We start from the raw sequence: 24,012 nt of genomic DNA, 5'->3' as shown, positions 1-24,012 counted from the left end.
CCCCTAAAAAAATACATGGCCTTGGAGAATCCAATACATGGCCTTAGTTCCCTTAACAATACATGGCCTTTGTGGCTCCCTAAAAGACAGGCATGATCCTATTTTATAAAAGCAACCCCTCAATCCGGTACTATCAGGCTGGGGTTTTAACACATTCCATCAAGAATGATAATACCCCAAACTCAGATGGCTTTTATCTCATTCAAGGTAAGAAGAGATCAAAAGATGGGTATAATAAAACGAGCAGAAAACCAGTGGTTGTGGTGGGAGTAAACTCACACCGTGAAAATATCATCAAAGCTATAAAGGATGGAAAACATAGCACTATTCAGATATATAAGAGGTGAGGATTTTTAATAAGCAAGAGATTCCGGGGGATCCCTATGGACATTTCATTTCATAAACACAAGAAATAGTCGCAAAAAGCGATCTAGTGCTACTTAGATTTATTTTTCTTCAGATTCGCCTGTTCATGGATCACGTTCCAAGGCTTCATACAACCACACAAAAACTAAGCACGGAGGGACAACCCCGTTTGCCGGCAAAGATGGCTGGAAGAAATTCCTCGACTTTTACTCGGTCCGAACATACAGATCATTACTCAGAAGCACCTTTTTGTCTTTGGCACTTCCTGCGGGAGTACGAGGAGGTGGGGCTTGAACGGTGATTGGAAGGACCCACTCGCCTTTCTCCCTCCCCTCTACGAGCAGAGGATGCTCATACCTGATTATGAGTGTAAAAAAAGGAAGAGTAATAATCAGAACTAAAATTTGAAACTAAAAGAAGAGGAAAGATAGTGTATTCATGAAGATCAGATCTGCAGAGATGATTTAATTAGATTAAACAAGGGTTGCAAAATTTACACCTGATTATCTTCTTCAAAACATAAATTTCTGCCATATTTCAAACTGTATTCCGTTATAATTTGATTCAATTAGGCAGTAATGAAGTACACACCTACGCCAATCGACATTCCTAGGGTTGGTTAAAAACTCAAACCGAAGCACCCACTGGACGGAGACGCATGGGGTAGAAAACGACATTGGTCCATCGATGGGAATAGAGAAAAGAAAACTAGTCTCAGTCAGATCGGCCACAACAGCATGGAAGTCGCTTTGAACCTGCGCAAAGAAACAAAGAGAGTCAGCATAATCTAAAAGAAGAGTTACAGCACTAAATTGTTGGGTACCATTCTCCACGTCATATATCAGGACAAAAATGGGGCACGGAAATAACCTTCGTAATTGTTGGAGAAGTCCTTCGTGATGGATGAACAAATTGTCGGGCAACAGTTTCAAACGTTTCCAAAGTTACAAAGACCTAAAAGATGATGACACAGCAAACCGTAAGATGTTTTCTCAGTATCATAATGAACCAACTCAAGATTATAATGAATTCACATTAACTCATCACCTCAAGGCATCTTTGGACTCCTTCAAGCGAAAACCCTAACACACCGCCAATCTACAGAGGTAGCATAAATTATTTAGCCCTTCAGAAAAGAAAAGAAAGTTAACATTCATAAGGCCACTATGTACCGTGTCGCCAAAGTAGTAACCGGAATCAGAGCTCTTAGGGGAGAATCTGAGAAGCACTTGGTCGTCTATCTTAATGTTGTAAGATCTTCCCCGTATAAAGCCTTCCGCTGCAGATGAAACGTTTTCTGTAAATAAACTTCTAAAAGATGACACAAGATCAGCTTCAGATTTTAAACTTATTATGAAGTTATATCAGGATGTGAATACATGATACGCCTTCAACAGGTCCGACAAATGCATTTGCGTCATCTTTTGAGGAGGAGCTTGAGAGATTCCTTTGAAGGCTCATCGAGGAGAAGGCTGTAACATTGTTCCCTAAGGATTAGATATGTCTATCACTAGATTTTTACAATATCTTCACTTTCAAAATATTCGTAGAATTTTAATGAAATATTCTCAGTGGGCATGGGCATCGAACAAGAGAGTGTAAGATGCAGGTGTACCATTATAAATAGCTGATAAAGATAAAAACTCCACATAATATACGATAAATCTCAAGGCAAGAAGAGAAAGAAGTAAAGGATCATATTTGAGATTCAATGCCTGAGAAAACTTGAACACCTAATCATGATACGTGGACATGGGATCTGGTTGCATCTACTGATCAAGCTCTGCCCATCAGGTATTCAACTCACAGCTGTACTCCACAATGTCATTTTCTTGGACAAGATTAGTCTTCCTAGTCACAATTTTTTTTAGGATGGGAATGTTATTCTTCTGGGAGTTATTCTCATAAGCTGCATCCCAACTCTCCTGAGCAGAATCCTAAGATAGAAATTCTGCATATATATCAGGCCCAATGCTGTCTATTAGACAAAGATGCAGTGCAACCTCGATATCCATCTGGTGGTCATACTGCAAATCATCTAAAAGTGGTGCAGTACCAAAAAGATGTTTAATTTAGTCACCCATAACGGTAACCTGCATGTGACAAACCCTAGAGGGTTTGGAGGAGAAGAAGGGTCGATGGAGGTTGAGAAATGAGAGAATAGATTGACATAAGAGAGTAAGTGGCTTACATTGGGTATTTATACCCTATGAGAGAGAGGAAATAAGAGCTCTTAAAGGGCTTATAGAATAGGGCCCAATAGGAGGATAAGCACTTAACTAACACGCCCCCGCAAGCGAAGTATGGATGTCGTCCATATTGAGCTTGGATACAGCACGTTGAAGCAGCGGCCGGGACAGTCCCTTGGTGAGGACATCCGCTGCCTGGTCAGCAGAGGAGACGTATTCAAGGTCGAAGAGGCCCTCGTCCATACGTTCCTTGAAGAAATAGCGGTTGTGCTCCATGTGCTTGATGCGCCCTTGCTGTCCGGGGTTCTTGGCCAAGGCGATAGTGGATTTGTTGTCACAGAAGAAGTGGATTGGTCCCACATACTTCACGTGAAGATCGGCGAGGATGTTGTGGATCCACTGTCCCTCGGCTGCCCCATCAGCAAGAGCACGAAATTCGGCCTCGGCACTGGAGCGGGACACCTTGTCCTGCTTGCTACTTTTCCAGCTGACGAGGCTGCCAAGAACGAACGTGCAGTACCCCGTGGTAGACCGACAATCCACAACGGAGCCAGCAAAATCGGCATCGGTGTACACCTTCACCGTCTTGTCCGAGCTATGAGGGAAGAGGAGTCCCTTGCCCGGGCAGCCCTTGAGATACGAAAGTACCCGGTGGGCGGCTTGACTGTGGATCTCCCTCGGTGAGTGCATGAACTGACTGAGCAGGTTGACCGCGAATGCAATGTCGGGCCGAGTGTGAGTCAGGTAGAGGAGTTTGCCCACCAACTGCTGATAGCGGTGAGCATTCGTCAAAGGAGAGTCCTCGCCCTTGCCCAACTTGACGTTGGGGTCGATAGGAGTGCTCACTGGCGCACACCCGGTCATTCCTGTCAAAGTCAGCAAGTCGACGGCGTACTTCTGCTGTGAAACAAAGAGGCCCCGTGAGGAGTACGCCACCTCAAGGCCAAGGAAATATCGGAGAAGGCCAAGGGCCTTGATCTCAAATTCCTTGGCCAGGGCGGTGCTAAGACGAACGGCTTCAGCAGCATCTGATCCCGTGATGAGGATGTCGTCGACGTACACAGCAAGGATGGAGATCCCGGTCGGACGGTGGCGGAAGAACAAAGTGGCATCTCCGTTGCTCTGAGTGTACCTTCGGCTTTCAGAACAGCGGAGAACCGCCAAACCACATGCGCGGAGACTGCTTTAGTCCATAAAGGGACTTCCGCAGTCGGCAGACGTGGCCAGGGGGGCCGAGAGAGTAACCCGGCGGCTGTTGCATGTACACCTCCTCCGTCAAGTCGCCATGCAAGAAGGCGTTCTTGACATCGAACTGTCGGATAGCCCACCGGAAGTGAGCCGCGAGGGCCAGGAGGAGGCGAACGGTCTCCATCTTCGCCACAGGTGAGAACGTCTCGAAGTAGTCCACTCCGTAAGACTGGGTGAACCCGCGAGCCACAAGTCGAGACTTGTAGCGCTCAAGGGTGCCATCCGCATGATGCTTCTTGGTGTGGACCCACTTGCAATCCACCGCCCGCTTGCCAAGAGGGAGGGGGACGATGTTCCAAGTGCGGTTTCGGAGTAGAGACTGCATCTCCTCGTCCATCGCCGCTTTCCAATGAGGAGAAGCGATAGCATCGGCTAAGCGGCGAGGGATGGGATCCGACTCGATGCGAGCAAGAAACAGCCGGTAGGGAGTACTCAGCCGGTCGAAGGAAGAAAATGCGAAGAGGATAACGGGGCGTCTGAGTGCACTGACCACCCCCTTTCCGGAGGGCAATGGGCCATCCCAACTGGTCGTCATCGTCGAGAGAGGTTGAGGATGGCTCGGCCAACGGAAGATGAGCGGAAGCAGTGGGGGAGGGGGAGTCCTCGGGGGGAGGACGAGAAACCTCCACGGGAGAATCAGATGACGGAGCAGGGGAAGAAGACTCGTCATGGGAGGGAAGGAAAGGGTCATCAAGGGGAGGAGGCGCAACGGGAAGCGAGGAGGATGACTCGAGAGGGGACTGATCGGAGGAAGGAGGAAGAAGAGGAGCATGCCGGATGGCGGGAAGCGAAGATGGGGAGGACAGCACGTCCAAAGGCCCCTCGGGGGTCACCGACGGAGAAGAATCAAAGGGAGAGGGATCATGGAAGGAGGAAGAAGATGTGGGAGCGGTGGGCTCCAAGAGAGGAACGGGCCCCAAGTGGGGAGCCGAGGGAGCCTCATCCAACGGGAGGCGGGATGAGGAAGAGTGGTCCCCAAAATAGGGTTCATGCTCGGCAAAGGTGACATTTGCCGAGATGAAGTATCGCCGAGACGGCGGATGGTAGCACCGATACCCCTTCTGAAGAGAGGAGTACCCAACGAAGACGCACCGAACAGCACGAGCGTCAAGCTTTGTCCGCCCGGAGGCGTGTCGTGGACATATGCCGTGCAGCCGAATATCCGTGGCAAGAGACCCGTCCGCAGGCACGTGTCGGGGAAGGCCGCGCTCATCCGGTCCAGGGGGCTAGAGAACGCCAACAGCTGGGTGGGAATGCGATTGACGAGATGGGTGCTCGTCAGAACGGCATCGCCCCAATACGGCCACGGGGCCTTGGCGTCGATAAGGAGCGTCCGGGCCGTCGAGGTGACATAGCCGATGCGACGTTCGGCTAGTCCGTTCTGCTCCGGGGTGGCAGGGCATGAAGATTCGTGGAGGATCCCCCGGTCGGCGAAGAAGGCGTCGAGGTCGTTGTTGAAGAAGTCGCGGGCATTATCCGAGCGAAACCGCTGGATACCCCGACCAAACTGCGTCGCCACCATCGCACAAAAATGACGGACATTCTGCGCAACTTCCGACTTCGCGGTGAGGAGGTAGACCCACGTATAGCGAGTTGCCTCGTCCACAAGTAGAAGGAAGTACCGATGACCTTTCAAGCTAGGTTTCGGGGCAGGTCCCCACACGTCGCTATGCACCCGGAACAGCGGGACAGATGTGTGAGCCGAGGACGGAGTGAAGGAAGAACGGCGATGCTTCGCCAACTGACAAGCGTCACACACCAAGGTCTTAAGGTCCAAGCCAGAACATAATTCAGGGGAAAGACGCTGAAGAGTCGCAAAAGGCGGGTGGCCCAGCCGCTGGTGCGTCATCAGGAGTCGGCCCCACCGCTGCTCGGCCCCCGTCCGAAGTGTCCGGTGCACCGCGAAGCACTGCGACCGTCCCCCATCATCCAGCAACAGCAGCCCGTTCTCCCGCCTAATCCGTGTAGTCCGGCCGACCTTGTCAGACAGAAACATGCCGTCAGGTTGGAGATGAAATGAGCACTGGACGGCATCAACAAGGCGTTGTGGTGACAGAAGTACAGCCCGCAGGTCGGGAACGTGGAGGACGTTGCGGACCACACCAAGGCCGTCCACATAGACTGCCCCGATTCCAGCCACGCGTAGTCGTCCACCCCCGGCCGTGAGAACAGTACGTGCACCACTATGCCGGACGTAGGAGACGAACCGAGTGTTGAGGGGGGTCATGTGCTCAGTGGCCCCCGAGTCAAGCACCCAAGTCGTGTCCGATACGACCGGCGAGTGAAACGCCGTATGGCCGCAATACCAAGTGTCGGCAGGGGAGGAAGACGCACCAAATGTGCCTAAGTAGGCGGTCGAAGAAGGCTGCATGGCTGCCACCTGATCACGGAGCCGGGCAAGCTCGGCTTGGATGCTGTCCAGAGCCGTGGTAGACGTGCTCGGGGCCGGGGAAGATTCAGATTGGGCCAACATGGCCTTGCTGTCCGCCTCTTTCTTCTTTCGCCAGTCGTTGAGACGTTTAGTGCACTTGTTCTTCCAGTAGCCCGGCTTCCCGCAATAGGTGCAGACGGGTGTTTTTGCAGGGCGGGCAGCTGCGGAGTCGGTAAGAGGGCCGAGGACTGCCCAGCAGCGGCAGCAGGTGCTGCCAGAAGAGCAGAGGACTCAGCCGGGTCGGAGGTGGGAGTCCCATGGAGAAGGAGATGACTCTCTTCCTCCTGGAGCTCCTGAACCAACGTCTCGAGATCCGGAGGGCCATCTTTGTTGTGCAGGGCCCGACGACGAATGGCCTCATATTCCCGGTTTAGGCCGTTGAGAAACCCCATGATGCGCAGGATAAGCATGTTCTGGTAGGTCTTGCACTTGGGGTCGTCCGTTGGCAGGTAGTGGTCCACTTCATCCCACGCCTTCTTGTGTGCGAGCATAATCGGAGATCGACAGAGAGCCCTGTTTCAGGTTGGAAGCTTGAGCAGCGAGGCGTAGATGCGCCACCAATCATTCTCCCGCCCGCAAAATTTCGTGGCTTGGTCCCAAAACCCTTTGACCGTTTTCTGATGGGAAAGCGGTCGCGAAATCGGGGCCAATGTGAACGTGGACAGCCACCCAAGAATGAACTGCTCCTCGGCGTCCCAAGCCGCATAGTGAGGGTGATCGGCGGTCAAGGGATCCTCGGTGCAGTGCTTGTACAGTCGACGGGATTTGAGGGTGGTCTCGATGAAGCGAGACCACTGCAGAAGATTCGGGCCGCGGAGAAGAGTTGATTCCGGGACCAGAGGCAACGGATGAGTGATCTTGTAGGAGAGTGGCTTCTCCGCAAAGTCGGTCTCTGTGTAAGGCATGGTTTCCTCAAGAAAAAAAAAACTGGGGGGCGGCGGCGGCGGCTGCAGCGGACGGGGCGGGGCGGCTGCAGTGGACGTTTAGTGCGAGGACCTTCACAGCAACTGACTGGCTGCGGCTTGCTGTGCGGCTGGCTGCGCGGCTGGCTGTGAGGCTGGCTGCGCGGCTGGCTGTGCGGCTGGCTGCGCGGCTGACTGCGCTGCGGGCTGCGCGGCTGGCTGCGCGGCTGAGCGGGCTGCGCGGCGGCTTGCTGCTGTGCGGCTAGCTGGTCGCGCGGCGGCTGGCTGCTGCGCGGCTGGCTGGTCGCGCGGCGGCTGGCTGTGCGCGGCGGCTGGTCGCGCGGCTGGCTGGTCGCGCGGCTGGCTGCTGCGCGGCTTCTGCGCGGAAGTCCTCAGGTGAGAATGTGAGATCAAACCCTAGAGATCAAACCAAGAAGGCTGCAGAGAACAGCCTTTCTAGGGTTTCAAAGGAGAAACCCTAGAAATGAGGAAGGAGGGAGGGAGGGTGAGATCAAGGGGATCTCAAACCCTAAAGGGTGATGTCAAACCCTAGAGAGGAGAGGGAAGATCAGGAGCCCTAGGGCTCTGATACCATGACAAACCCTAGAGGGTTTGGAGGAGAAGAAGGGTCGATGGAGGTTGAGAAATGAGAGAATAGATTGACATAAGAGAGTAAGTGGCTTACATTGGGGTATTTATACCCTATGAGAGAGAGGAAATAAGAGCTCCTAAAGGGCTTATAGAATAGGGCCCAATAGGAGGATAAGCACTTAACTAACAGCATGTACTTACAGTATTGAGGAAAATTTTATACTGTCAATTAAAATTGGGCAGAGGTATCCTTGGGACAGAACAGTGGCAGGAAATGGAGAATGGCAGAGCGGCTGGGCCAAGAGACGGCAGGGTGACCCAAGTGGATCCTGTCAAATTTGGAGAAGCCGGGGTCCTCCATAGAAGACCCAGGTTGCTCACACGGAGATGGCAGAAGGAAGCCAAATAACAGAGCAAGGATGCTGGAGATCTGAACGAGTCAATGGAAGCATCCAAAGAAGACTAGAAGACCCTGAGAAGCTGGTGCTGTGAGCTTGAAGGAGGTTGGCATAGCCCGATAGAATCTGCCCCTAGTATGCACAGCTGTCGAGACAGCTGTCAAAAGAACGCCCGTGGTGGTAGGAGCACATGGAAGCACACCAAGAGCAGACTATCTCCAAGGGAAGACTGCCATCAAGGGTATGCACCGGACACTGACAATGGCCCATATGCCCCAGTAAAGTAACACCCCCGTCAAGCTGGTCATCAATCCGCCCATGCTGAGCTTGCAAACCACGTTTTTGAAATATCTGCGACTTGGTTTAAAGACCCAACAAACTCTACTCTCAACTTTCTCTTTGATAAAGTGGCAATCAGGTTCCATGTACTTGGTCTGGTCAAGTTGCAATGGTTTAAGAGAAATTAATATTGTATAATTACTGAAAAAATAAAGTTTGATGGTGTAAATGCGCTTAAATTTCAATTCCTACAAGTATATCTTCTTGCCGTTGACCACTCTTTCTTCATTTATGCCTTTGGTAGTGTCTTGAATAATACATATCAATTTCTCCTGGCGGATGCATAGTCTGACTCAAATGGTAATTTCAAACCGAATATCAGGTGATCTATCAAAAAAATAAAGGATCTTTACCTCAATACAACTTTGATTTTTTATTCTCCGTGCTCTTTGGATGCCCACAACCAGAAAGGATTTAATATTATCAGTGTACATTTTTGGTCAGAAATGTCTTCTCTTGATTTTTGACTTTTCAAGCCATGGACAATTATGACCATTCATGGGAATTTCTTGGCCTTGCATTGCTTCTTTAGCGCAAAAACCAGATGTTTAGGCAGACAGCATTGTTGAAGTACATCTTGCTTAAAGATGAAAAGTAGCACCTCACTATCCGCTATAACTTTTAGCACAGTTAGTAAGTGCTTTAATCTAACATGGTACCAGAGCAAGGTTGCAGTTTTAAATACCAGAAGCAACACACAGCACGTTCGGGCCACATATAGGTGAGCGACAGGTGTTGTGGGGGAGTGTTGAAGTACAACATCTTGCGTAAAGACGAAGGTAGCGCACTTGCTATCAGCTATAGCTTTTAGCACAATTGATAACTGCTTGAATCCCACAAGCATAAACACGGAGTAGAAGTGAATGAGAGAGTGGAAGGCAGAGTGCCAGGTAAATGAGAAAATGGGGATGCAGGAAAAATCGATTGGTTAATGCATTGTTTTGGACTTGCAACACGCTCGAACAGGGGATTGGACAAAAATCTTGTCAGACCAACGACTAACTGATTTCTTGGGCTTGCAACAAGCTCTAAATCAGATCCACCCTAACCCGGGGGAATTAGATGGTTGGGATTGGACAAGAGCTCCTTTCTCAGTGGGGAAAGCCCATGCACGGATCCGACAGGGCAACAAGGAAGACAAAAATATGATCCAAGCGTGTCGAGCCATTTGGCATCTTAAGGTTCCGCTTAAGGCCAAGATTTTTGGGTGGCTCTTGCTCTGAAAGAGATTGATGACCCGCGTCTTTCTCAAGAAGATGTATCCAGATGCCTCGACGGTATGCCTGTTGTGCACGAGAGATGACGAAGATTGTAATCATTTATTTTTTGGATGCCCTTTCGCACGCACAGTTTGGGCCACCCAAGCACAGTTGACGGTGAACATGTCATCAGAGGAGGCCTTTTGGGAGTCCATGCAGAGGACCGGTCCCAGACATAAAGAAGTGGGGATCTGGCTACACAGAAATGAGGTGATCTTCCGAGGGGGGAAGGCCTCTACAGATGGGCTCGCCCATGAGATTGAAGGTCTCATAGCATCATGGTTTTCCTCTTGACGGGGATGAAGAGGGAAGAGGAAAATGCGTACATGTAATAGAGTCCTAGGGCTCCAACCATGTACTTGTCAGGTGGTTACCGATTTGTTCAGGCGACCACCTCATATGTTTTCAAAAAAAAAATGCATTGTTTTGGATTAGGGCTAATCTAGACCAACATTAATATCCATTCTCCAATGATTTTTCACTGCTCTCCGAGGAGGCTTACATTTATATAAATGGGAACAGGTGACGGTTAAACGCAAGAGATGCCCTAGATATGATGGAAGATTGTATCAGGAGTTCCATCACTACACCAAAATAAAAAGAGAATTTTCATCATACAATGGGCAAAAAATATGGGAATTAATTGAGCCTTGAAACATGAATTTTTTTTTTTTGAAGAAAATAAGGAAGACCACCCGAAGCGGTGGTCAACCTGATGCTATTAAGAGAAGAAGCTGTGTACAAACCATATACAACCTGACCAAAATGGTCTGCCACTCACTTTACTCCAAACCAAAAAAATATTAGTGCCTTCACGTCCTGTAGGACATTCTCCATGGAAGCCTCCATGGAAACATGAAATTTGATGAGTGTTTGGATGTTTTCAATAAAATATCACACATGCAAGAAGTTCGGTCAGATATAGTTATTCGAAAAAAATAGATGGAGAATAAAAATGTGTCTCCATATTTTAAAGTAAAACAAAAGAGTAACAGAAAATAACATGAATTTTGTTTTTCGAAAGAAAAATAGAATGAATTTTATAAGTTCATCCAAACAGTTTTTCGTGTTTGTATCCTGTGTTTCTTTTCTTGTACAAACTGTTTGACAATAACATGATTCAACAAAACATGTTTCCTGATTATAGGTTTGTTGCTGACACAATGGAGAAGAAAGCAAGCACAATACCCTCAAGATGAGAAACAATTAGATAGCGGGTTAAATTTCAAAAAAAAATGTTTTTGGCAGTATATCGTAAGTGAACAAACCTCCATTGGCATTAGAACTCTCTGCTTGGCAGTGCCGTCCCTCAGTGTAGGACCTTGAACTAAATGACTGTAATGACAAGGATGTCCTTAGAGCCATATCAAGCCTTCCTCTGTTGGGGTAAAATGAAGATACAGATGAAGTTTCATCCTTTGAGCTGTCATACCCTTCGTCAGACTGATCAACTGATTCAAAAACTCTAACCTGGAAAGAACGTACAAGGTAGAGTTAAGGGGGCCGAAACTAGACTTGCATAATAAAAAAGGATTACTAGGCTATCAGTCACAGAAGAAATTTGACGAATTGTTGATAACCTATAATGAACCAAAAGGTAACTGCAGCCATTGCAACATCATGAATCAGGTTAATTCTAACTAGTAAACCTTAGAGATTAGCATTTCGTAGGAAGCCCTCAAAAAAAATTTCCAGGGAGTCATTTTTTTTTGAAAAAGATAGGGAGATCACACAAAATTGGTGACCCTCCTGATGTGATAAATAACTGATGAACATTAAGTACACCTAAGCCCCTGAAGACCTCCCCATGCATTGGAACATGGTCCTTTAAACAAAGCAGAGGTAAAACACACTACTGTTTATACAACAGCATCCACCAATGATTTTCGTCCATTGAAGATGACTTTATTCCTGAGAAACCATAATGCTCAGAGCACAGCGACGGATCTTCATGGCCCTGGCCCCCCCTGGTGCACCACAATGTAAAAAAACCCAGACGGCCTCTTTTTAGGAGACATCTGGCCACGGAGTAATGAAATGGTTTGCATAATGAAAAATTGGTCATAAGCAGCCTGGGTAAGATGCTTCTGCATTTTTGGGGCCTTAGGTATCATTTGGAGATAAGATTATGCTTCTTGAACTTATTTCACAGAGCTACAACGGGTAGGTTGTTTCGGACTCAAAACTGCGGAAGAAATATGGATCTCCTTGCTAAGGTTTTTGTCAGCCGAGATGTGTTTATTTTCCTTGTTTAGTCCCGTTACTTTATTATGTTTTTTGTTTCCTTTTTTGCTCACTTTCCTTTTATAAACTAATGGGCCCAAAATAATGGCCCACTAAGTGTATTTCGAATCTGGTATATCAGGTCAGAAAATGTGAAATGAAAGAACTCTCTTTTCGTTGGTTGAATGTCGGTTTCCTAGGGTTTTCTTGAGAAGAAGAAGAACAAAGCTGATGAGGTAACGAGATCATCCTCAATGGATGACAGTTTTCATTTTTGCCCTGTTTTGGACTGGAACACAGTGGACAGATCTCACTGTGATCCCAGATGCTCTGATACAAAATTGAAGCCATCAGGCTCCTGGGGAGAAAATGTCACAAAGGTACTATGGGAAAGAGCCCTTCGAGAAAAAGAAAGCCTGTATTTATGACATGGATCCGGTTAAATATCTCTATCAAGGATATATTTTGGAAGTTTTTAAAGGAAAGTACTAAAGAAGGAAGGAAGATGCCAAATGACTAGAGGCCTGAAAGTACTGATGAAATCTTTTATTCCATTCCACGTGAAAGATGCTCTTATTGATTTATGGACACGGGATCTGCCACAACCAGTCAGACCCAATATGTTACAATGATTCAGTGGAAACAAGGATGAGTTATCAATTCCATATTGTGTGAGCTCTCTTAGGGAAAATAACAAAAACAAAGATCTACGTGTGCTAACATTCCCTCACAAACTAGAAAAAGTCCAGACTTCAGTTCTTATTATCAGTCATACAAAGATAGATGTTCACAATTTTGCATAAATCCCCATTGTAATGATTAAAAGGGCCTCATCACCATGTTGCCCAACATTGTGGATTATGGGAATCAGTGAGAAAAGAATAGAACCTTCGATTCAATCGTCTACCTCTCATTATCATCTTCACATGTGGAAGTGAGATAAGCAAGTCATAGTCTAGTCCCCTCTCATAGCCCCATTATGATGGCAACTTCTTGAGTTCCCTCGTAGCCTCATTATGCACCTGAATAGGTTTGAAGCCCCTGATGAGTTCATTGAATTCCCATGGAGCATTTCATGCACAGAATATCAAATCAACCTTCAGCTTTGGTGAACGGATGCCCCGAAGGAGGCCGGATTCAACCGCAACGAGGGGTTAGACAAGGATGCCCTCTAGCCCCGCTACTCTTTGTTTTGGCCGTGGATGCCCTTGTCATAAGCACAATGGAGGCTTACTCCAATGGCCTGCTGAAAGGTTTTTCGGACCCCCAGTTTCCCACAGGCATTCCTCTTCTGCAATATGCGGACGATACCACTTTTTTCATAGAGGGGGCTGAGGATGAGGCTAATAACCTCCATCCTGCTTGACCTTTTTCATGGACTGTTCGGGACTACACATTAACCGTGCCTAATCAGCCTTTCTCGGGTTCAGATTATCGCAAGAGGAGGAAGCCCTCTGTTCTAGCGCCTTGGGGACACCTAGTGGTGCACTTCCCATGAAATATCTGGGTCTCCCATTGGCAGGGGTCGTATCAAATATATAGACTGGCATCCAGTAGTGGAGAAGATAGAGCGGAAGTTGGAGGGATGGCAAAGCAGAGTGTTGTCAAGGGGGGGACGGTTGGTGCTACTATGCCACATGCTGTCAGCGATACCTATTTTCTACCTCTCAGTGTTGAAACTACCAGTGGGGACCAAGAAGCACCTCGAAAGTATGATGAGAAGATTTTTATGGAAAAGTTCAGGATCGGACGAAGGGTGGGGGATATCCCTCGTATTGTGGGTATAGTGTGCAAACCAGTTTGCTTGGGGGGACTGCTAGTACTGAAATTGCAAGTTCTCAACCTAGCATTACTGACCAAGTGGGTGTACAGACTTATGGGACAGGATACAGCAATGGTTACATTAGTTTTGAAAGACATGTATGGCTCTGCATTCTGGCAAGGGTTGAGGTATGTGTTTCCTCAAGTCCATGATCTCTTCAACACCAACCTAGGAGATGGCACAGCATTCTGGTTTTGGCAAGATGCATGGTCCCCCGAAGCACATTGAAGACAAAATTCACACGCCTGTATGCCCTTGCAACAGTGCCACAATTAGCGAGTGTTGGGATGGCACATGGACTCCATGCCCAGGTGACACCTTATCTGACCAACAAATGGAAGATTATACGAGGTTGCATCAAACCCTAATCCACCTACGCCCGCTAGGAGGGACACAGGATGGGTGGAAGTGGAAGGCGCATCCTTCTCTGTTTGAGATGCTTATGCCAAGCTCAGCTGCGGACGAACAGGGGAGGAACCGAGGATCCTCTATGCGCGTCACATCATATGGCGACAAAAGTTCCCCCTTACGGTGAAATTTTTTTGTTGGCTGCTCCTCAAACGAAGAATAGTGATGAAGGCTGTTCAGAAGAAATGGCCCCCAGAAGCTTCAGCATTGTGTGCTATGTGCACAAATGGTGATGAGGAATGCGCTCACCTTTTTTTTAATTGTTCCTTTGCTTGAACGATATGGACTTGTGAGCCACTCAAGGGGATGGATATCTCAGCAGAGGAGGCCTTTTGGGACTCTATACAAAGTGGAGCACCTAGGGGGCGAGAGGGCAGGTTCGACCCTTCGCAGTGCTCTGGGCACTTTGGATGCAAAGGAACAAAGTTATCTTCAACGAACGGGAAGCCCTGACGGACTGGGTCATACAAACAGATGCAGGTTTTACCGCTGCATGGTGTAAAAGCCCAGGGCCAAGGCCCTGGTCGGCCTTTTAGGCCCTACATGTACTTATCGATAATATATTTTTATCTCACTGGGAGGGTCACAAACTTTGTAAATCTTTTTTCAAAAAAAAACCTTCAGCTTTGTAACCTTTAGTTAGGTATTTTTTTGAAGTCATCCGTTATTATTTATCAATTTCCATTCCTGATTGTGTCGGTATGTTAAATCTGCCTATTAGAGGTAGATTGAGGTAAGAAATTTGTGAGCTATTATTGTGGATTTATTTGCCATAACCGGCGGCAGGCCGCTCTTGTCACCCAGCTTCCTCTCCAAGGGTTGTAAACCTCCCTCTCCTCTGATCATTCACATCATCAAGCTGTCCATGTCATTGGAGAGCTATATCAACAATCAGTGTAATCATTGTCCTGGCCGATTTTGGATTATGCCAAAGAGGCAGGCCATATATGAAAAAGAAGCCACATCTGCAAAGACAACCTACGTTAGCATGGCGGCGACATCAGCAAGGTGGGCCACATGAGCAACCCATCAGCATTAGTACTGTGACAAAAGCATGCAACTGCATCAGGCTGGTCTGCCATGCCAATGGGTACGAAAAATCAGTCTGGACTGCCCCCCATCTTCTAAGATATCTTGATATACAGGAAAAATCCTTGGTCATCAATTAGAATTTCTTCATAATGTCCTTGACCAACATTTTAAGAAAAACCCAATTAGCCTTTACCTCACTAGAGATTTTTAAACATTTCTAAACATCCTCTTTAAATTACTACTCGCGATTTTCTAGTTTGGAGACCACAACATAGGGATATAACTATGTGATACTTTCCCTTGTAGAATTCAACATCATTTCCTGCTTAAGTATGCATCACACAAACTAATGTGCCTGCATTTAGAGTGACCCCATTTATGGGGATATAACAAGAACTAGTGTCATGAGGACATGACTACGAGAAGAGAATGAAAGAATGCAAGGAAACAGAAATAAAAAAGTATTAAATACTAGAAATGGTCAAGCAGCTAAAACATTTCCAAGCCAAATGTTAAATACCACCAGGAGCACTAATTATGGTCCGACTCTTTTTATTGTAGTACCACATCAATTCCTTCCATATCCAGTTCTTATGCACTTCACAACCAAAATATTGAATTGTGTTTCTCAGCTCAAAGAAAAACTTGCATAACATACCCACTCAGAGTCCACGTCCTTCTCTTTCCAGTATACATCCACTGTAGTTGTTGTATTTAGGGAAGTCCCTGGAACACATCCTGAGATACAAATGGGAGACCTAAGAGATATTTGAGAATTTGGCAGAACAGAAGGTTCTCAAGAAACAAATGAATGCACTACAGGGTCACAAGATAACATTTTACCATCAATTTGATCCTCTTCAGTTTTCACCATTCCAGTCCTTTGAGTACCCCATATCTGCAATGGCTGACGAGCTTCCTTCATTGGTTGAAATAAAAATTATAAGACCCCAGAAAAATAAAAAATACTACCATTTTATGGACAGGACATACTTAAAGCAACATACCAGCTGAACTAAGTCTTTTACAAGTGGCGCATGAAGAGGGTGATGCCCATTTTCCAAAGATAGCCACCGCCCACGAACCTCAGTTTTAACAAAGTACAAATACCGAATAGTTGTTCCCCTAAATGATGGTGGCAAGCTCCTCGGAAGTTCTACTCGAACTAGATCTGCAAGGCAAAATAAAACTCCAATATTTCACCCAATAATGTAAAAAAATTTACTAATTATCGATCACAAAGACATAGCCACGTGAAGTCCAGGACAAAGCTAAACAGGCAGGATGTAGATACTACATTCCCAGGAAGAGATAGTACATAATCTTCTCTCTGATGGACCTTTTATTTAACACAGACAAACTGCCAATTTATTTCGTTTCTACAATTATGCGTGTCAAACTGTGCAGTTCCTCATGTACAAGTCATTTTAATTATCATTTTCGTTATCCGCTTCCACAAGTCATTTTTGTAATCATTTGTGTGCCAACATATTTCATTTTCATTTTACCTTTTGGGTTATTATTTATCGCTTTTTACGAGTCAATTTTTTATCTCATCTCCTTCATATTTTAGTCACGTAATTGTGCTTCTCAGATTGCTTGTATCTCATTCAAAATGTGAGATTTTGAATTCAAGGAGAAACTCAGAACAAAGGTTGCGGTGACAGAGAGTCTGCAAGAAGATCTAAAGAGGTATCAGCAGGTACCTAAAAATGTCAGGTTCTCCATCCTATACATATTTACCACATTGCATTCTCCCTAACCAACTCAGAAGAGGCAGCAAGGGATAAAAACGAGGGGCCAGTGCATGTGGTACTGACACAAATGTACTATCTTCAGTTGCATCAAAACTGTTGTGCGATGTTCGGTGCGAATTTATGTGGAAATTTGCATCGCACAGTACACAAATTCGCACAAATGATTGTGAGAGAGGGGGAGAGAAAGAGAGAGAGGAGCCAGCGAGAGAGAGAAAAAAATAAAGAAAGAGAGGGGGAGAGAAGACCAAGCTATATACTCAAGAGAGAGGGAATAGTGAACTCAAGATAGCTTCGAGTTCACTCGGAGCTTTTGCAACCACCGTAGGAGGTGTGATGTATGCCCCCTCCCTCCGTCGTGACCGTGCTCATTTTTTTTGTTGACCAAGACCAAACTCCAAGGCCCCGAGGGAATTGGCGTTCCTTCCTTAAGAGCGGATTCCGGAACTATAACTAAGATGGAAGGCAGGTACACGATCCCGAAGGTCTGGTCCAGGTGTTGGAGGCATTATTCAACTGATATATCTTGTGATATATCATAAGCGATGTGGTCATGTAAGCGATAAGCAATCAATGGGATGGGCTGCTTCCCATCTCGGTAAATCTAAACAGAGTCAAAAACTCCACTCTCGAATCATCATCCAAGGAAACCAGGCCACCTTAAGTCCCTCCAACTCATGTATAGCCCCCTCAGTGGAAGTTGTCCTCCCAAAAAACCACCTCATTTTTGTGCAACAGGATGGGTCACAGCGCCGCCAGTAGCCAACAGCCTTCTTTCCTTCTATAGCCACAGTTCTGGTATGAGCCAAGAATTTCTCTTCAGAGTCATTCAGAAAAAAAAAGAATTTCTCTTCAGAGGTCACATCCACCCCTGATATCCATTGGCATGCCCAAATCGTGTGAGAAAAAGGGTGTTGACAATCTTCTTCCCCTCTTGAACACAACAGGCCTTCCGACAATGTATCTGGGTATAACCTTTTATAAAAGGTTTGTGTCTTCTCCGTCATAGCAGCCATCCGAATATCTTTACCTTCAGCAGGACGTTTTGCCGCCATATAAATCGACAAGCCTGGATGATTGTCGGCTCCTCCTCTCCCCCCTCTCGGATCCTTGCATCTGCCTCCCAGGCCGAAAAAGGGCTGTTTACATGTCCACCCCTCTTGTTCCCTGCCTTATGGGCTTAACTAGATTAGAGACTGCTGATACGAACCTGCTGGTTCATACCGGGGAGAAGACGAGAAGGGAGGGAGAAGTCGCCAGGATGGTTGTCAGCGTGCCGGGACGGACTCCGGCAGGATGAGGGAAGGCGGAATGGACAATGCCTACGAGAGGGGTCCGGCGGAATGGACGTCACCTGAGGGAGCCAAACACATTCTTGTGATACTTCTTGGCTGCCCTCCTCAAGGGAGGGCTGCTCTATTTAAAAGGATTACAAAAGGTCCAAATGACCTAAATGCCCCTATTGGGCTAAATGATGAAAGAGACCTAGATACGTCGGGGTCATATCAACTGCTGCATGTCTAGGAATTCTACATCCCCTTGATCCAATAGGACCTCATGGGTGATTGGGTTCCACACTCCATCCCAACAGTGCCGAACCTAGGCATTAGGGCTCTGTGTGAGTGCATATAAGCCTCATGCAAGATGCCCCAGGATGACCATGCATCCAACTAATACTGAAATACTGAGCCGTAGTCTAACTTGGCAGAGAAGAAGTTGCATACCCATGGGAAGATCAGTTTGAGTCCTTGCCAAATGGGTGATACCCCTTGGAACAGAGCTGCTTTTCTGTCCCAATTCAGCCCCCTACCATAGATGTTCTCCAGTGAATGAATGGCGAGGTCGTCTTGGGGATTTATAATTTTATCCACCCAATTTGTTATCATATTATGTATGTGTAGGAACCCCAACCCTCCCATTTTATTAGGTCGACACACAATGTCCCATATAACCATCTTATCATACTTTCTAGTCTCTTCCCAATTCCTGCTGTCATCTTGAATACAGAAAGATGAAAGATGGGGATAGCTAAGAGTAGTGATTGCAGTAGCACCAGGCATTCCTCCCTTGACAACAACTTAGCTTGCCATCCCTCCAGCTGCCATTCTACCATCTCTATAACCAGTTGCCAATCTGATTTCGTCATCCTCCCCCTTGCGACAGTTCCCTCTATGGGCTTAGACAATCACCACGAGCCTGGTTTAGAGAACGTAACTAAAGTATGAAGTTCATGCATCCTAAATGTAGTAATTGAGATCGCACTCTATTTCTCCAACATACACCATAGGGAAGCACACTATTACTTGAGTATGTTGATGGCATGATCCTGACAGGGACGACAAAGAAGAAATTCAGGAGGCCGACTCCCACCTCTCCCACGATTTAAATTAAACACTTAGGCAAACTAAATACTTCTTAGGCATAGCAGTTGCCTACTCACCTAACAACATTGCTATACCCCAACTCAAGTAAACCTTGGATTTATTCAGTGAGACTGGCCTGCTACACCCGTCAATCCAACCATAAACTTGACCCTGGAAAAGGAAGCTATCTTGACAAAGGGTGATACTAGGGAAGGTTCTTTCCCGTGACAGCTGCAATTTTGGTGTGATGTGCGGTGTGGTTCAAAAATTCGAACCGCACCACGCACCTGCCAGAATAATCTCACCGGACATCGGACAGAAGCCTGTGCGATGGGAATGTGCTGTTGCGTCTGAATTTGTGTTATAAAATTATTCCTTGCTCTCTCTCCCTCGAACATTCTTCTCTTGCTCCCTCTATCTATCGACATTCTCTCGCTCGCTCCTCTCTCTCCCTCTCACATTCTACCACTCTTCTCTGTCCCTTTTTCTCTTTCTGTTGCTCCTCTCTATCCCTCTCACTTCTATCTCTCTTCTCTCTATTTCTCTCTCGTGCTCTTCTCTCTCCCTCTTTCTCTCTCTATCGGTCCTCTCTATCCCTCTCACTTCTATCGCTCTTCTCTCTCTTTCTCTCTCACGTTCTTCTCTCTCCCTCTTTCTCTCTCTATCGGTCCTCTCTATCCCTCTCACTTCTATCGCTCTTCTCTCTCTTTCTCTCTCGCGCTCTTCTCTCTCCCATTCCTCTCTATCTTCTTCTTTTTCTCTGGTGCTCTTTTCTCTCTCACTCTTGTTCCTTTATATCCCTCGTTCTCTCTATATGGCTCTTCTCTTTCTCTCTCGCGCTCTTCTATCTCCCTCTTTCTTTCTCTATTGCTCTTCTATCTCCCTCTCATGCTCTTTTCTCACTCTCGCTTGCTCTTCTCTCTCTCTCCCTCTTTCTCTCTCTTTATTGCTCTTCTATCTCCCTCTCATGCTCTTCTCTTACTCTTGCTCGCTCCTCTCTCTCTCTCCCTCTCTCTCTATCGTTCTTCTCTCTTTTTACCGCTATTCTCTCTTCTGCTCACTATTCCCTCTCTCTCTCAAGTATATAGCTTGGTCCTCTCTCCCCCTCTCTTTCTTTATTTTTTTCTCTCTCTCGCTGGCTCCTCTCTCTCTTTCTATCCCCCTCTCTCACAATCATTTGTGCGAATTTGTGTAATGTGCGATGCACATTTCCACATAAATTCGCACTGAACATCGCACAACAGTTTTGATGCGACTGAAAACTTCATGCAAGTGTGCGAATTTTCAGACCGCACTGCACGATCTTCCCTAGGCGATACTGACACATGGTTGGTAAACCAATATAGCAGAGCCGGGTAGATAACTCCAATGGCATGAGATTACTCAGCCAGTTTACAGAAGACCTCAAAGAAATCCACGAATCTACTGTACATTGCACACTCAGATACCTGAAGGGCACAATCCATGTCGGAATAGATTTTAAATCGACTGGGCCATACAGATATCTGAAGCGTACACTAACGGTGATTATGAAGGTGACCTTGTCAACTGGAGAACCACTTCGGCCAACTGTGCCTTCCTTGGGAGTAACCTCATCTCTTAGAAAAACAAGAAGCAACCTGTCGTAGCTCGCCCCAGTGGTGAAGTCGACTTCCAAGAGCTTTTTTCAAGGCACCTGTGAAGCCGTGTGGACCAAATACTAGCTACAAGACCATGAGATCCCTCTTAACAAGTCAACCAAGCTGATGTGTGACAACCAGCCAACCATTGTTATCGTTCACAATATAGTTCATCACACCAGATGTATGTGGCAGTCGACTGACACTTCATCCAAGAAAAGCTAGTAAACAGCACCATTTTGTACCTCCAACTTTAACCATGCCGATCAATGTATGAATCTACTTACCAAAGGTATAAACAGCCCTTTGTTGAAGACATGTCTTCAAGCTCAGAATGAAAATACCCATTCTGAGCTTGTGGGGGAGAGTTATCCACCATAAATTCATTTGGGAACTTCTTCTAACCTTATTTATCTTTCTGATCCTACTTGCAATGTATTTTTTTTTAATATCCATTGTAATAGCCACCCAGCTTATGCCCGTAGTAAAGCACTCAGGTTTGAAGATTAAGATCCAAACCTGATACGTCTGGGTGTCAGCTGAAATCAGTAATATGATGAGTCTTTTCACTCTATTTCCTCTTAAGATTTCTCTTCTCTGTTCGTGCTGTGCCAGAGCTGCTTCACAATGGATCTGCTGGAATTGATAGTGCACTCTGGTGATCAGAGATTCCAACAGATTTCCTGTCTCACAGGCATCACTTCATCTGGGTAAGCCACCTCAGCATATTGGTGCCACATCAGCTCCTTCCATCACTTCAGCCCTTCTATCACGACAGCACTTTGATCATGCCAGCAACTTCATTGCCATGATGCCCTGCTCTCTTTCTCCCAAACATTTTTTTCTCATCTTGCACTTCTGCTATCGAGCCATCCTAGTGGATTTCTACAATGCTCACGTAGCAAACCAGCAAATGTATTTTTCTCTATCGTATATATAAATATTTATCATATATTAGGCAAACAAGAGATTATGGGCCAATAAACAAGACTGCCGCATATGCACCATCAAGAATACGACAGAGGGCACAAAAAAACTAATGAGGAAAACATCATGCGAAAAGATCCAGAGTACAGAATAAGTTCAATAATTCATAATGAATAAAATCAAGTAACCTGTGAGAGATCCAATAGAAGGGACAGTCAATAAGATAAAAATGAGAACGGCAGAGCCCAGCTTTGTTAACATCTCTATGAACTATATGATCGATTGGTAGATTATGGTAAAAAAACAAAGATAAATGATAGGTCATACTCACATGTTTTCGAGGCTTCGTGAGGTACTATTACTTCTGAAACAATGGAAGAAGTTGTAGAGTCCAAAAAGAGGCTTTCACCTGAGAACTTAAAAAGGAAAAAGCAAATCAAATAAGTTTTAAGAAAAATATAATGTGTTAATTAGAATGCAATGATCTTTCTGAGAACAATAGAAAATAATGACATAGAAAAAGAGTAAAGCAAAATTAATACACTCCAGAGACTATCAGTTTAATTTTTTTATGCCACACGTTGGCACCTAATTACTGCTTCAATTACAAAAACATGCAAGCTCGTTAAGCCTCAGTAACAGCACTCAAACCAACACCTAGTCCACAAAGAAAATGTCCCAAATGATTAAGCTTCATGGTTGCATTCGTCAATTATTACCATATTAGTTTCTAATTTTTTCCTGTATCCCATCATTATAACATTGCCACTTAGATATAAATGAAAACTACACACAAAAAGAAGAAAGACCACAGTAAGTAAGAAATCTTCAACCCTCTGGATAGGATCCGTCAACAAAAAAACCCCCCACATTTAATCCCACGAAGCAAATCTTGTGGCGTATTAATGAGGAGCAAGTCATCCATGTGAGGAGTTAAAGACAAGTGCCAAAGTATTTTAGTTTCTATAAAAATATCACAGACTGCCAATCACTTCATCCAAATTATTCTAGAAGCTAGAATTGAATAGATCTGGAATTTTTAACAGTCATGTGAATCAACCATGGCAGTGGGATAAAGAAAGCCAAGGCCAAACTCCTATTCCAATAAGTTTTTTGTCAACTCGCATAACCATGCTTCCAAAAAGCACCCGAAGGGATAATTGAGCATCATTTAAACCCTTGCCAAACAGAAAAAAATTGAGCCAATCATAGAACCGTGGTTGCAAATTGATTCTCCTAGTAATTGATCCGCGTATTGTAAATGCATTACATTACCTCTCTTCCCTTTGAAACCCGGCAACCGCATTGGCGTAGCAAACCACTGGGTATCTCGCCTTTCGACGCCTCTGATCTCGAAGACCATGCTGTCGACTATGAAGGAGGGTAAGACATCATCAGAGAGCAGAGGAGTCCCCTTGGGTGTCAAGTTCGATATCTCGATAGTTGCTGTGATCCAATTTCCAGGTCTGTAGAACTCCTTGTCTAATTCCAGCCTGAGAGAAGGTTGACCCCGTTTCGTCGATCCCAACTCCTTTTCATCGTGCGAAGTGGAATTTCCACCTCCGAAGAAGGAGAAACTCTGGGAAAGCTTCAGAGGCATCTCCTCAATGTGAATTGTCCATTCACTGCAAGGATCACGGGATCAACTGCCTCAAGGAAAAATTCACAGACGGAGAACCTATCCCACGGATGGATATCCCAGACTTGCAAATCCAAATGATTAGAATAAAATTTTTTCAGACGCCCAAATTAGAGAAAGAGTGGAGAATCCTCACCAGCAAATTAGGTAGAAATGATCCGGCCAGAAAATGAAGACAATAATTAGAGCATTCAATCTCTATATAATTCGCACTCAAGATTCCGCAGAAGGACAAGTCTGCAAGAATAGAGCTTATTTTCCGTATTTTTGACGTACTTTTCGAATCAGAACGCTTACCTGCTGCGGTTTTCCGGTAGTCTTGAATCAAACAATGAATCTTATCATTGTAGGAAGACGGCGATCGCGGCGGCGACGGATTGAAACAGGAATTTGAAGATCGTGATTCCTGAGATGGCTCCTGGAGCTGATGCCGATGCCGTTCAGACCTCGTTTCTTTGGGCTTCCAGCTCGCTGCCGCGATCTCGGGTTTCCGGTTCGTTCT

At 46.0% G+C, this 24,012-nt stretch overlaps 1 protein-coding gene across 4 annotated transcripts; it reads right to left on the bottom strand.

The window, feature by feature from the left end:
- Positions 1-368: 368 nt before the first annotated feature.
- On the bottom strand, positions 369-24,012 carry LOC144703716 (immunoglobulin). Of its 4 annotated transcripts, none has more exons than XM_078575950.1 (14): positions 23,808-24,012; positions 23,647-23,747; positions 23,147-23,574; positions 22,203-22,280; positions 16,216-16,379; positions 16,052-16,127; positions 15,867-15,946; positions 10,992-11,193; positions 1,746-1,838; positions 1,539-1,645; positions 1,414-1,464; positions 1,237-1,320; positions 958-1,121; positions 369-723 (listed from the first exon to the last, which is right to left on the bottom strand). In XM_078575950.1, the coding sequence occupies exons 3-14, from the start codon at positions 23,469-23,471 to the stop codon at positions 573-575; spliced, it is 1,575 nt and encodes a 524-aa protein (XP_078432076.1). In that variant the 5' UTR covers positions 23,472-23,574; positions 23,647-23,747; positions 23,808-24,012; the 3' UTR covers positions 369-572. The 4 variants fall into 4 exon arrangements, with proteins under 4 accessions (XP_078432076.1, XP_078432078.1, XP_078432077.1 ...); XM_078575952.1 differs by having other exon boundaries at positions 23,147-23,549; XM_078575951.1 differs by having other exon boundaries at positions 23,147-23,496.

The sequence above is a fragment of the Wolffia australiana genome, chromosome 5, assembly GCF_029677425.1.
Source record: "Wolffia australiana isolate 7733 chromosome 5, ASM2967742v1".
Taxonomy (NCBI): Eukaryota; Viridiplantae; Streptophyta; class Magnoliopsida; order Alismatales; family Araceae; genus Wolffia; species Wolffia australiana.
This window is presented reverse-complemented; position numbering and strand designations above follow the sequence as displayed.

Bases quoted from the DNA above. Each gene is read 5' to 3' on its own strand.
- LOC144703716 (XM_078575950.1), bottom strand. From the start codon at position 23,471: ATGCCTCTGAAGCTTTCCCAGAGTTTCTCCTTCTTCGGAGGTGGAAAT. The intron at 1,465-1,538 runs GTACATAGTGGC...CTACCTCTGTAG, and splicing joins GTTACTACTTTGGCGACACG to ATTGGCGGTGTGTTAGGGTT. The intron at 1,321-1,413 runs GTGATGAGTTAA...ATCATCTTTTAG, and splicing joins GAGTCCAAAGATGCCTTGAG to GTCTTTGTAACTTTGGAAAC.